The sequence below is a fragment of the Hyperoodon ampullatus genome (assembly GCF_949752795.1).
Source record: "Hyperoodon ampullatus genome assembly, chromosome: 6".
NCBI lineage: Eukaryota > Metazoa > Chordata > Mammalia > Artiodactyla > Ziphiidae > Hyperoodon > Hyperoodon ampullatus.
The window spans coordinates 79,997,922-80,012,933 of NC_136919.1; the positions used below are offsets into that span (position 1 = coordinate 79,997,922).

Here is a 15,012-nt window from a genome sequence, read left to right on the forward strand (position 1 = left end):
TTCTATCCACTCCTGGAATGAAGGACTATCCCTAGAGATGAAGACATAAAATCATTTTGTGGTATGGTATGCATTTCCTTACCAAGTGTTTTTGATTATTTCCAGTATTCTAGAGTGCAGCCCATAGTGACACCACGTTTTTCCCTTTCCTGCTCTGAGACTTTGTTGGGTGAACTTGGAAACATCGCGAAGACCCGTGATTTGCACATTCAGGTGGGCACTTTTCTCCTATTTGCCTCTGTCTAGACCTGCAAGACTTCTCTGTACCCTAAATTCTGGCAGTAATCTCGTAATCTCCAATTCTTTTACTGAGGTTATGGAGGAGGTGGGTTTCCCCTTTTCTCTTTTAGTTCTTTTGGTTGGCAATTAACGTGACATAAAGCAGATTAACAGGAGAAAATCAAATTTATTATGTGCATACAGGAAATCCACATAAGTATGAAGAATTCCAAAGACAGAAAGGCAAGGTGAGGTATATATATATTCTGGACTAAGTAGAAGGAAGCAGGGGTCTGAGGTTTCAAGGGGAAATAAGGTAATTCACTGGAAGATAAAAAGAGTTAATATTTGGTAAACAAAAGTTTGCTGAACCATTCAAAGACAATGGGACACAGACAAGTTTGTTCAAATGGGCTTTGCTAGGTCCCTCTTGTCTACCATGCCTAATACCTTACTATGGTTATCTATGGTAATAGCTCCTTCCTGGGACAGGCCTCCTATCTTAAATTCTTTTAGGTGGTAAGGAGGGAGTTCAAAGGCTCTTCCTAAGTCTTTTGGACCTTGATTGGTTTTTAACTCAAAATAATCTACATGGGCTTCCCTGGTGGCACAGTGGTTGGGAGTCTGCCTGCCGATGAGGGGGGCGCATACTGCAAATAATAATAATAATAATAATAATAATAATAATAATAATAATAATAATAATAATGTAAGGTCGGATCTTAACAAATGGCATCGTGAAACAGAGGAAAGCTTCAAGTGAGCTTTATTAGGGGGCGCTCCCGGGTGAGGTTCACTGGTCTGAGAGAAAGGGGCCAGAGAAGTCGCACCCGGGCGAGGGTTGGGCAAGATTTTATAGGGGAAGAAGGGAAAGGGGTGTGGTGAATCTGGGGGGCGCAGGGTATTCCTTATTTGGTGGTCTCTTCGGGTATCGTGGCAATATCTGGTGCCGGTTGCATCAGTCTTGGGACTGTTAGTCCCGCCCCTCGAAAGGCGGGAAGGCTGGGCTGGGTGGAAAGTCCCCAGGTCAGTACCTGGAACTGGGTGGTCCGGAGAGTTTCGGTCTGATGCAACCTGTGAATCTGATTGCGTTCCCCTGCCTCGGGCCAGTTGGCCTTACAAATAATAATCTACATGCCAGAGTGGCACATCTTGGGGGCGGCCTGCCTTTAGCCCCATAAGATCTCAAGATACAGCATCATAGGACATAAGGTCCCTTACAGATATCACCTAAATCTAGTTCTTTAATTTTTTAGTTAAAAAAAGTTAAGAAACCTGAAGTTCCTTTTGCCTTCAATCTTCTCTGATCTGGCTCCGAGAGATGAGGACATCTTAAGTAACCAAGCAAGATCAATGGCAAACTGGTTACCTGGTCTCTGTAGGATACATTTAATGCATTTCTTTCCTGCTCTCTTTTATTTGATACTTTCTCAGTGTTCTAGTCCTTCCTTTTTGGAGGAACCGTCTATTATTTGAAAAGCAAAAAGAACCTAATTTCCACCTTACCAAAACGGATTTAAAAGCCCTTTTGTTCCAAGTTTCTTAATTTAAAATCAGGAACAAAACAGTATATCTTACTTTGTCATTAAGCGGTTGCAATTTAGGAACACTTTCTAAATCTTCCAGCTGGGTTAAAATTGGGAGCTCCCCTGCCCCCATACTGCACTAAAATTCTCCCTCTTAAGAGCTATCTTAAAACAAAGGGCATATCGGGGAAAGGCAACACATAGATCCTTTATCATTTTTTAGGGTGGAAGTGTTTTTTTTTTTTTTTTAAGTTTATCTTGTTAGGACTCATTACTATTTTCATTCCCCCCCTTTTTTTGATGGGCTATGATATTCAATCCCACACAATTACAGGGGAGGAAAAAGTTATCCTTGACCTATTTAGGGTCCCTGGCTGGGCCTGAAAACTAAACTGACAAAGCTAAACAGGAGAAAAGCATACAAATTTATTTCATATAAGGTTTACATGGCACAGGAGCCTTTATAAGGAAACAAAAACACAAAGAAACAGACCTGAGTATTTTTATGTTAGGTGTGGTGACAAATGTACAGTCCTGGAGGAACATAAGTTAAGGAGTACGAGGTAAGTATAGTAAACTGGGGGAAACTTAGCAAGGCCTTTTTCTTCTTGGTTCCCTTTGTCTTCAGAGATAAAGATGCTCCTTTCCTCTATGTATAGTGCAGGCGCCTCTCATTTACAAGTTTTTTGACCCGTTTCAGGGGAAGAGGGTGGGGGCAAAATCAGAGTGACCTTCCTGCTTCTGCCATTTTCTCAAACTCCTTTGGCATAAAGTATTCAGTATTCCAAGGTGGCACATTTTGGGTTCGTGTGTCCTGAATCCCAGAAACACACAACAAAATCAAGTATATACTTACTGGCGTTGTATATATGTGTATAACTGCATATACTCAAATCTACCAAAATGACACAAATCTCTTCTGATGCCCATGCCCACTTCTTCAGTGGTCTGGAGTTCCTCAAGGCCAAGGCTAGAACTCATTCTGCAGGTAGAACATTCTGTTTTTAGTCCATTGCTGTTGTTTTATTTATTTAGTTATGCATACTCTACCTCAAGGAGAAAGGGAAATGGCATTGCTGTTCTTGGAAGTGGTAACTTGCTCATGAGTTATTTCCCATAATATATGGTCATCACCAGTTGGTCAGAAATGATTTTTGTTTTAAGTGAGGGGTTGGGATGGTAACACTTACATTGTGTCTCCAAAACACTTTATGCTGTCTCAGGTTTGTGATGCCCTGGAGAAAGGACAGTGCGGGGGCCAGGACTCACTTGTTTTGCTTGCGTGTGGATTCTTATAGGCTCTTTCTTGACGACTGCAGGACTGCCTAGCTCTGTTATTTTCAAACTGTTTCCTGCAGAAGAACTCATCCTGGAAGCTGACAAAGGGGACAGAATGGGGACAGGGTCCCAGAGTCCTAACCCTGCTTCATCCTGCGTAGCAACTTGTTTATGCTGTTTACATATTGAATTTCTATGATTTTTTAAAATAAGAATAACACATCTAAAGCTAAAAGAATTTGGAAAATCACTCATCTATCCCAACCCTTTTATTTGAGAGGTGAGAAAATGGAGGCCCAAAGAAAACAATGGGCTCAACCCTAAGACACATAACTAGTGTCAGAACTTGGGTTAAAATTCAGCTTTTTAATTCAAATTTCAGCTTTCTATGAGTGAACCATGATCTGTCCTTTTGATGGCCAATGAACTCTTCTTAAACGGCCAACACCAGAAGAAGTAGGTGACCATGAGTAGCTAGGCTCTTGACTCTCTTCAAGGAGTAGTTTTTATTTTTACTTATTCTTGCTATAGTTTGGAATTTGAAAAGACTTTGTCAGAAAAACATTACATGGGTTAGGGTTAGGATATTACATGTTCATATAATTACATTTTCATAGTTTCTTTGTCATATATATCTTATATAATAAGAATTGTTTCAAATAAAATACACAAGAATCATTTTTTTTACATAGGCAAGTAGGAACCATCCATATCATTTGGGGGTAGGAAGTATAATTTCTAATGGTATTTTACATTAAAAAATTGAAAATACTTCTTTTCTTTTAGAGCCATATAAGTGAAAATCGTGATGAAGTTAAAGCTGTGAAAAACTTATACCCTGGTTATAAAAACTACACAGATGTGTATGATAAAAACAACCTTCTGACAAATAAGGTAAGTTGTACATCATGATATAATCTATATGAAGCAGGGCATATTTATCTAAATTTTAAAATCTCAGTAGTAATCTTCAGACTTCTATAATACACGTGCTTTTGCCAAACTAAAGTACAGAGTGTGCATATGCATGTGTGCGCAGAATTAAAAATGGGCCTGAAGTTTCATCCCTAATGAATAAATCATTAAATTTATTGGTAAATAAATCTAAAAGCTTCTTTGAGGTGGGAATGTCATGTGGTCCAAGGACATTTTGTCAGTATCCATTAGAATGTAAATGTGCATTCCTTTGAGTTAGAAAATGTATTTCTGAAGATCCGTTCTGTTAGGACTATGAATAGGGATGTTAATTACATATGAAAGTTTAAAAATGGCTATCAGTGGGAAATTGTTTAAATTACAGAACATAATTAGAATTTTATCCAACATTCACAAAGAATGAAGTATACAGACGTACTTACAAGGAAGAGTGTTTGTACAGTATTGTTTGATATGTGTGTATACGTGCGGGTGTGTGCTCACTTAGCAAACACTCTCTGGAAGACACACATTGAACGTTAAAAGTGATTCTTCCTGAGGGAGAAAGCAGAGGACTTTTTACTTTTTATTTTTAAACACTCTAAGATTGCTTTGTAAAAGAAATGAGTATTACTACATTTATAATTAAACAATTTTAAGTTAAAAAAAATTAATACGAGTGAGGAGAGACCTCATTACAACAATATACCCCCTGGCCTTGGCATTTAATGAAATGTATGAACTGCATGGAGAGTTTAACTATTACAGCAAATAAATTCTTAGGGACTTTGTGCTCAGAGATCTGAATGTGACTGATTTGAAAGGTTAATACTCTGCATAGATCTTGTTTATGCTACATCATAATTTTCATCCTTCTCTACATATATTTCTATGTAATTAATAAATTAGCCTTCAATTTGCATGTTAATTTTACTTGCATAGAGGTCAACTGGACCAACCCTCATTTATTTTATAGATTAAAAAAGAGAGAAAAAGATACACAAATGTGTGGGACTTTCATAATCCAGTGTTTTCACAGGCCTTTTCTGAGGTGTAATTTGTACACAGTGATTTTATACATACAGGTAATCATCAATGTTCTTGTGAAGATGATAACAGATAAGTCACAGCTTTTATGTGCACCTATAATATCTTGTTGTGAGTGAGGACTGACTTAAGCATTTTTGAGTGGTAGACTCCATATAGGATGCTCTTCTCTCCAGACAGTGATGGCACATGGCTGCTACCTTTCTGAAGAAGAACTGGATGTATTCAGGGAACGAGGAGCATCCATCTCGCATTGTCCCAATTCTAACTTATCGTAAGTAGGCAATTATTGATTAGTAGATTATGAACGTTTGGGTTGCAAAGTAGCAACCAAATACCTTTGTTTTCTCAGTCATTCCTCCAGTATCTCTCTTCCGTAGTTATGTTCAATTGGGATGTGAACTAGATAGAAGGATACCTACCTATACTGTACTGGGGAGACAGCACTTAAAAGAGGCCATTTTTTGCAGAGTATGCATTTGAAGAGCACCACATCTCTTAAAATTTCTGAGATTGCACAAAACAGAACAATAGGAAACAGAGTTCAAAACCAATAGCACTGAGAACTTAGAGCTAAGGACCGAAAGAGTGGGTGTGCCAACCAGGTGTTCCAGAGAGAGTGTACTGACCTCATACTACTTTGTGTTGTACAAACTACTAGAAATGTGCACATTACCAGAAATGGTGCGATGCTACTAGAAGCCAGCACCCTTCAGTAAATGTCATGCATGCTGCTATATCTGATGAGGTGCACTTAGGAGGGGCCTTGTCCTACTGTAATTCGCCCAAACAAAATATTTATACCTGGTTCTTAACCTTTGAAAGGTTATAGATGCATAAGGGAATCAGATGAAACTTGTGGTCTGGATCTTCAGAAAAAAAAGCCCATAGACACAAAAATGCTGCATCTAATGTCAGGGAATTCAAAGATTCCATAATACCAATCCTTGGACGCTAGGCTAAGAATTCATGCTCCGCGATTAGATACAGAAAGGATTTCTCATTTCTTGTGTTAGTTGGCCCAGAACAGAGCTAGAGGCAGGTTGGGGTGGATTATTCATATATTCATTCAATAAATTTATTAGCTTCTGCTAGATTTTTTTTAAACATCTTTATTGGAGTATAATTGCTTTACAATGGTGTGTTAGTTTCTGCTGTAAGACAAAGTGAATCAGCTATATGTATGCATATATCCCCATATCTCTTCCCTCTTGCATCTCCCACCTTCCCTATCCCACCCCTCTAGGTGGTCATAAAGCACCAAGCTGATCTCCCTGTGCTGTGCGGCTGCTTCCCACTAGCTATCTGTTTTACATTTGGTAGTGTATATATGTCCATGCCACTCTCTCACTTTGTCACAGCTTACCCTTCCCCCTCCCCATATCCTCAAGTCCATTCTCTAGTAGGTCTGTGTCTTTATTCCCATATTGCCCTTAGGTTCTTCATGACCTTTTTTTTTTCTTCTTAGATTCCATATATATGTGTTAGCATATGGTATTTTTTTTTTACATCTTTATTGGAGTATAATTGCTTTACAATGGTGTGTTAGTTTCTGTTTTATAACAAAGCGAATCAGTTATACATATACATATGTTCCCATATCTCCTCCCTCTTGCATCTCCCTCCCTCCCACCCTCCCTATCCCACCCATCCAGGTGGTCACAAAGCACCGAGCTGATCTCCCTGTGCTATGCGGCTGCTTCCCACTAGCTATCTATTTTATGTTTGGTAGTGTATATATGTCCATGCCACTCCCTCACTTTGTCACAGCTTACCCTTCCCCCTCCCCATATCCTCATGTCCATTCTCTAGTAGGTCTGTGTCTTTACTCCTGTCTTACCCCTAGGTTCTTCATGACATTTTTTTATTTCTTAGATTCCATATATATGTGTTAGCATATGGTATTTGTCTTTCTCTTTCTGACTTACTTCACTCTGTATGACAGACTCTAGGTCCATCCACCTCATTACAAATAGCTCAATTTCGTTTCTTTTTATGGCTGAGTAATATTCCATTGTATACATGTGCCACATCTTTATCCATTCATCTGTTGATGGACACTTAGGTTGCTTCCATGTCTTGGCTGTTGTAAAGAGTGCTGCAATGAACATTGTGGTACGTGACTCTTTTTGAATTATAGTTTTCTCAGGGTATATGCCCAGTAGTGGGATTGCTGGGTCATACGGTAGTTCTATTTTTAGTTTTTTAAGGAACCTCCATACTGTTCTCCATAGTGGCTGTATCAATTTACATTCCTACCAACAGTGCAAGAGGGTTCCCTTTTCCCAACACCCTCTCCAGCATTTATTGTTTGTAGATTTTTTGATGATGGCCATTCTGACCGGTGTGAGATGATACCTCATTGTAGTTTTGATTTGCATTTCTCTAATGATTAGTGATGTTGAGCATTCTTTCATGTGTTTGTTGGCAATCTGTGTATCTTCTTTGGAGAAATGTCTATTTAGGTCTTCTGCCCATTTTTGGATTGGGTTGTTTTGGTTTTTTTTATATTGAGCTGCATGAGCTGCTTGTAAATTTTGGAGATTAATCTTTTGTCAGTTGCTTCATTTGCAAATATTTTCTCCCATTCTGAGGGTTGTCTTTTCATCTTGTTTATGGTTTCCTCTGCTGTGCAAAAGCTTTTAAGTTTCATTAGGTCCCATTTGTTTCTTTTTGTTTTTATTTCCATTTCGTTAGGAGGTGGGTCAAAAAGGACCTTGCTGTGATTTATGTCATGGAGTGTTCTGCCTATGTTTTCCTCTAAGAGTTTAATAGTGTCTGGCCTTACATTTAGGTCTTTAATCCATTTTCAGTTTATTTTTGTGTATGGTGTTAGAGAGTGTTCTAATTTCATTCTTTTACATGTAGCTACCCAGTTTTCCCAGCACCACTTATCAAAGAGGCTGTCTTTTCTCCACTGTATATTCTTGTCTCCTTTATCAAAGATAAGGTGACCATATGTTCGTGGGTTTATCTCTGGGCTTTCTATCCTGTTCCATTGATCTATTTTCCTGTTTCTGTGCCAGTACCATACAGTCTTGATTACTGTAGCTTTTAGTATAGTCTGAAGTCAGGGAGCCCAATTCCTCCAGCTCCGTTTTTCTTTCTCAAGATGGCTTTGGCTATTCGGGGTCTTTTGTGTTTCCATACAAATTGTGAGATTTTTTGTTCTAGTTCTGTGAAAAATGCCAGTGGTAGTTTGATAGGGATTGCATTGAATCTGTAGATTGCTTTGGGTAGTAGAGTCATTTTCACAATGTTGATTCTTCCAATCCAACAACATGGTATATCTCTCCATCTGTTTGTATCATCTTTTTTTTTTTTTTTTTTTTTTTTTTTTTTTTTTTTTTTTTGCGGTATGTGGGCTTCTCACTGTTGTGGCCTCTCCCGTTGCGGAGCACAGGCTCCGGACACACAGGCCCAGCGGCCATGGCTCACGGGCCCAGCCGCTCCGCGGCACGTGGGATCCTCCCAGACCGGGGCACGAACCCATCTCCCCTGCATCGGCAGGCGGACTCTCAACCACTGCGCCACCAGGGAAGCCCTGTTTGTATCATCTTTAATTTCTTTCATCAGTGTCTTATAATTTTCTGCATACAGGTCTTTTGTCTCCTTAGGTAGGTTTATTCCTAGGTATTTTATTCTTTTTGTTGCAGTGGTAAATGGGAGTGTTTTCTTAATTTCACTTTCAGATTTTTCATCATTAGTGTATAGGAATGCAACAGATTTCTGTGCATTAATTTTGTATTCTGCTACTTTACCAAATTCATTGATTAGCTCTAGTAGTTTTCTGGTAGTATCTTTAGGATTCTCTATGTATAGTATCATGTCATCTGCAAACAGTGACAGCTTTACTTCTTTTCCAGTTTGGATTCCTCTTATTTCTTTTTCTTCTCTGATTGCTGTGGCTAAAAGTTCCAAAACTATGTTGAATAACAGTGGTGAGAGTGGACAACCTTGTCTTGTTCCTGATCTTAGAAGAAATGTTTTCAGTTTTTCACCGTTGAGAACGATGTTGGCTGGGGGTTTGTCATATATGGCCTTTATTATGTTGAGGAAAGTTCCCTCTATGCCTACTTTCTGGAGGGTTTTTATCATAAATGGGTGTTTAATTTTGTCAAAAGTTTTCTCTGCATCTATTGAGATGATCATATGGTTTTTATCCTTCAATTTGTTAATATGGTGTATCACATTGATTGTGTATATTGAAGAATCCTTGCCTTCATGGGATAAACCCCACTTGATCATGGTGTATGATCCTTTTAATGTGTGGTTGGATTCTGTTTGCCAGTAGTTTGTTAAGGATTTTTGCATCTATGTTCATCTGTGATATTGGCCTGTAGTTTTTAGATTTTCATATTTTGAGGATTACTTCATATCCTTACTTGTTTTAGAGTTCTTGCAGAAGCAGAACATGATGTGAGGATTTATGTACAAGTAATTTATTTGGGAGGTGATCCTAGAAGCACCTTTATGGGGTGAGACAGAGAAGGGAAGGAAGACAGTAAAGAGCACGTCACCAAGCTAGTTACCACCATGGGTTCCTGGAATTTAATCCTTCTGGAAAACTCAGGGAGCCAGTGTACAAAGTAGACCTCAAAGACAACCTGCCCAAGGGGCGGGGGAGCTGGAGTACTTATACCTAAACTTATCAATTATTGGTGGAGGGCTGCTGGGTGTGTACGAAGTGGCATGAAGTCCCTGCAACTTTGGACCTTCCCCAATCAAGGGCAGAGCAGGCTCTAGCCGAGTGAAAGAGCCTCCAGGCAAAGAGCAGGAGGTGCCAGCAGTCAGAAGTCTAGGAACTTTGCAAATGAAAATGTTCTACATCAGTGGCAGTATGGGAAAGGCACGAGAGCCACAGCAATGTGTTTCTGGAGTGTTTTGAGAGGTTCCAGAGGCTTTTAGTTTTCAGACATAAAGTGGCCATACATAACAGGGAATCTTGCCTATGTACAGCTTAGTGACCATAATTATAGTCTAGTGACCAGTTAGGGGAAGGGTTTAACATCCTGTGGGTTTAGTTACACAACATCTAAATTAAAACATGACCCAGTTTTGCAAACTGAGGTTTGAAGTTAAATTTCTTTATGGCTAATATTTTGGTTTGAATGGTCACTGTTATTCTTTCTCCAACCACTTTGAGAGATTTATTACATGTGCACTGGCAGTTTGAAAATGATAATTATGTGGATTTTCAAGCAGACTTTGACCTTTGCATCTTCTCAGACTTTTAAGGATTGCTTTAGTTTTTCTTTGTCTCTTTAGAAAGGCGGCACATCTACTGAGTCAGGGTCACAAGCTCCGGAATTCAGTCCAGGAACCATCTCTCCTAGTTGCTGCTGTCCTCAGAAGTAGCATTTGAACCACCAGGCCCTGACTTACAACCTGCACCCCCTCTTCCAGCTATACCCCTCTTTCTTTGATCTTGCAAGTCGCTACTCATTCAGGGCAACAAATGTTCCCAGGAAGAGAGGAAAGGCAACACTTTGTAATTTCTACTTCCTAGCATAGAAGGATGGGTTGGTTAAAAAAAAAATTAAAGACCTATAGTTGATAACACCATATTGTATAACTGAAATTTGCTAAGAGAGTAGAACTTGTATGTTCTCACAAATAAAAAAGGTAAATATGTGAGGTGATAGATGTGTTGGTCGACTCAGCGGGGGGAAATCCTCTCACAATGTATACATATATCAAATCATCATGTTGTACACTTTAAATATCTTACAATTTTGTCATTTGTATCTTAAGCTGAAAACATATTTAAAATTGCAAAAATTTTTGAACTAGTTGCAAGATTTAATTTCTTCGTTTATTTTTCCTTACAAATGATCCCCTGCTCTCCCTTCTAATTCTTGCTGCTTTGTGCCCTCCTGATATTAACCTCTGCTCAATGGTTCAAACTCCTTCATGATCCTTTTTTACTCCAGGACTCGGATGGTCTGATTTGACTAAGTGTTTGTGTCAGCATTAGAGCTGAGATGGGAATCATAATTTTCAGTGATATCACCATCATTTTTGTTAGTGCCCTTCTCTTGTTGGACCCACGTGGGTCTCCTTGTTCTGACTGTCTCCTCTCTCTACAGGCTCAGCAGTGGCCTTCTCAATGTGCCAGAGGTCCTGAAACATGGAGTGAAGATAGGGCTGGGTACAGGTTAGTAGTTTCCCATGAGGAACCATGGCAAAGTGGTTAAGTGCATAACTTTCAAATGTGACTAATTTTCAAGTAATAGTTCTGTGTTTTAAAAGACTTAGTTTTATTTTCTGGTAGTCATATCCAGAGCTAATAAAATAATGAGGTTGGAAGCAGTAAGAAAGTGTATGCGAAGGGAAAAGTTTTGATGACATTAACCTCTTGAAAGCCATTAACCATGTTTACTATTCAGACATGGGGCTAAAAAGGATAAGTCCTTCTCAAGTGTTTTAGAGATTCTTTTTGAAAAGTCCTTATTTTTTTTGTTGTTGTTTTGTCCTTCCTGCTAAATTTCAATGGTTTGGATTTGTATGTTTTTGGTTTTCAATAGTTGTGTCATCACAAATACTGTCTCAAAAGAAAATTATTCAACTTTGCCAGTAGTGAGCACAAATTCAGTCTATGCCATAACGGAGAACTCTAAGATATAGATATGTTAAAAAGCATGCTTTGCTTTTAAGCAGTTTTTAACAAAATGAGATTCTAATTCCCACAGGCAGTCTGATGTTTGCTAGGCTGAAGGACAGTCTAGATGGCTGATGAATTAGTGATGTTTCCTTTTTTTTCACAGTACATTTGAATTGTTTTTCTTGAGTGTGTATAGTGCTGCTCACTTTAGAAGTGTCAGTCAGGCCCAAATGTTTAGGCATCTGCTGTGAACCTTTCTTTTTAATCACTGTGTGTGAATGAACTAAAAAAAAAATTTTTTTTAAATGGCTGTGGGGCACAAGGTCTTATTTTTCATTCTTGATGCATTTGTCTTCCTGATATGTAAGAGCACCAGAATGTCTGCATATTGACAATAATGGTTTTTATCATTTTCTGCAATAACTCAAGTCTCAGTTAATTTTTATACCAAGCAATATTGGTAAGACATACAATAATACAAAGTGATTTATCTATAATTTTAAAGAGGTGTGCTAGATTAGAAGTTTTTCTCAATTTTACATGATTCAGAGCAATTAAAATTCTTAAAATTTTGAATTTAAGCCTTGAATCATTGAGATTGTGTAGTACCTGGATATAGTCTCAGGTATTAAGGCAGGAAACCAGTTATTTTTAACTTCACAGAAAAGCTTTAATCAATAAGAAAAAAGTGGCCAAGAGTTTTTGTCAATTAATGGAAAATTTGGTAGAAATGCAAAAATCAGATGTACTGCTTTCAAATTTTCTAGGATTTTGGTCTCCATAATTTAAGTTCATCACATGATTTCCAGTGCTTGATTTTGGGTTGTATAGTGTTGGTCTAAAATGATTAGGTAAAGCTATGTCACTTATTAGCTGTAAGACCTTGAGCAAATTACCTTAATTTTCTAAGGCTTTGTTTCCTAATTTCTATAACAAGAACAACAATAATTATAATAATGTCTATGTTACAACCTTGTTTTGAGGCTTAAATGAAAAAAAAATGTGTGTCAGGTGGTTAGCACATACCTGGCATGTTGCAGTGGTTAACAAAGATTGGCTTAAAGGGAAAAAGTAATGTTGGTTTCCTGATTAAAGGTTTGATTAAATATGATATATTATCATATTAACTTGGAGAATGTTGTTGCATTTTACATAGTCTCTGTTGTAACAGCCATCCTATGCACCAGTATTACCTAAACATGACCTTTATGTATAAACTTGTCCTTCTGCTTTGGACTTCAGTAAATTATTTAACTTATACTGTGGACAGAGAGCAGGTCCAAGAATGGATCATTCACCATGTCTATAAGAAATAGAGGCAGATCTGGACTTTCTCAAATATTAAATAGGAGAAACCCTCATGAAGCTTCACAAAAATATTGCAAAACAAGAGAAAGCAGTATCAAAAAGAATAAGAAGATGAACATACCTCTGAAAAGCATCTACTTCAGGATCCAGAATGAGTTCAGAAAATTGCTATCATCCGTAGAGTGCAAGAAGACATGGCAGTATGAAAAGACCATGAGTTTTGATGGAAAATTTGAAAATGAAAGAAGAAAACTGAAAAAGAAAAGAAAAAAAGAATAAGAAGCATGTAGATAGACCCTCATACACTACTGCAGGGAGATTAAATGGTACAACTGATGTAGAGGACTGTTTGGCAGTTTCTTATAAAGTTAAATATATATCAGTAATTCCATTTTGGGTACTTACCCTAGCGAAATGGACACACATATTTGCACAAATAGTTGTACAAGAATATTTATAATATCTTTATTCATAATAGCCCCAAACTGGAAATAGTCCAAACACCTTCCAACAGGAGGACAGATAGACAAATGTGGCATATTTATACAATTAAATATTATTCAGCATTCTAAAAACAGAATGCAGAATATGGATACATCTCAAAAATATTTTGTTAAAAATGCTGGAGAGGGTGTGAAGAAAAGGGAATGCTCCTACCCTATTGGTGGGAATGTAAATTAGTGCAGCCACTATGGAAAACTGGAGCTTCCTCAACTGAAAACAGAGTTGCCATATAATCCAGCAATCCTACTCCTAGGCATATATTTGGACAAAACTGTAATTCAAAAAGATACATGCACCCCTGTGTTCACAGCAGCATTATTTACAATAGCCAAGACATGGAAGCAACCTAAATGTCCATCAACAGAGGAATGGAAAAAGAAGATGTGGTATAGAAGATTTAGATGCCTAGAGGAGACAAGATGGCAGAATGGAAAGACTAGAGCTCACCTCCTCTCACGAAAACACCACAATCACAACTGATTGCTGAACAACCATCGACAAAAAAGACTTGAACCTACCAAAAAAGATATTCTGCATCCAAAGACAAAGAAGGAGCCACAACGAGATGGCAGGACGGGTGCTTTCACCATATAATAAAATCTCATACTTGCCAGGTAGGTGACCCGCAAACTGGAAAATAATTATATAGCAGAGGTTCTCCCACAGGAGTGAGAGTTCTGAGCCCCATGTCATGCTCCCCAGCCTGGGGGTCTGGCATGAGGAGGAGGAGCCCCCAGAGCATTTGGCTTTGAAGGCCAGTGGGGCTTGAATGCAGGAGCTCCACAGGACAGGGGGAAATTTGAGGAAGCACACAAGATTTCACAGGAACTGGAACCCAGAGCAAAGCAGTGACTCCATAAGAGGCTGGGCCAGACCTATCTTCAAGTCTTGGAGGGTCTTCTGGGGAGGTAGGGGTTGGCTGTGGCTCACTCTGGGGGCAAGGACATTGGTGGCGGATGCCCCAGGGAATACTCATAGGCATTAACTCTCCTGGAGATAGCTATTTTGGCACTGAGAACTGGCCTCACCCAACAGGTTGCAGGCTTCAGTGCTGGGATGCCTCAGGCCAAACAACAGACAGGGTGGGAACACAGCCCCACCCATCAGCAGACAGGCTGCCTAAAGTCATCCTGAGCCAAAAGCTGCCTATAAACACACCCCTTGACATAGCCCTGCCCACCAGAGGGACAAGACCCAGCTCCACCCACCAGTGGGCAGGCACCAGTTCCTCCCACCAGGAAGCCAGCACAAGCCCCCAGACCAATCTCACCCACCACGGGGCACACACCAGAACCAAGAAGAATTACAGTCCTGCAGCCTGATGAATGGAGACGGCAAACACAGAAAGACAAAATGAGACAGCAGAAAAATAGGAAGGAACAAGATAAAAACCCAAAAGAACAACTAAGTGAAGTTGAGATAGGCAATCTACCTGAAAAAGAATTCATAGTAATGATAGTAAATACGATTCAAGATCTTGGAAAAAGAATGGAGGCACAGACTGAGAGGATACAAGAAATGTTTAATAAAGAGCTAGAAGCTTTAGAACAAACAGATGAACAATAAAATCACTGAAATGAAAAACATACTAGAAGGAATCAATAGCAGAAT

At 38.9% G+C, this 15,012-nt stretch overlaps 1 protein-coding gene across 1 annotated transcript in view; it reads left to right on the forward strand.

Annotated features, from left to right (window-relative positions):
* The window catches only part of GDA (guanine deaminase), a 130,852-nt gene that overhangs the window by 75,148 nt on the left and 40,692 nt on the right, over nt 1-15,012 (forward strand). The window contains exons 7-10 of the mRNA XM_079706621.1: nt 106-213; nt 3,810-3,917; nt 5,162-5,259; nt 11,075-11,142. Coding sequence (XP_079562747.1) covers nt 106-213; nt 3,810-3,917; nt 5,162-5,259; nt 11,075-11,142 — 382 coding nt within the window. The remainder of the gene's footprint in view (nt 1-105; nt 214-3,809; nt 3,918-5,161; nt 5,260-11,074; nt 11,143-15,012) is intronic.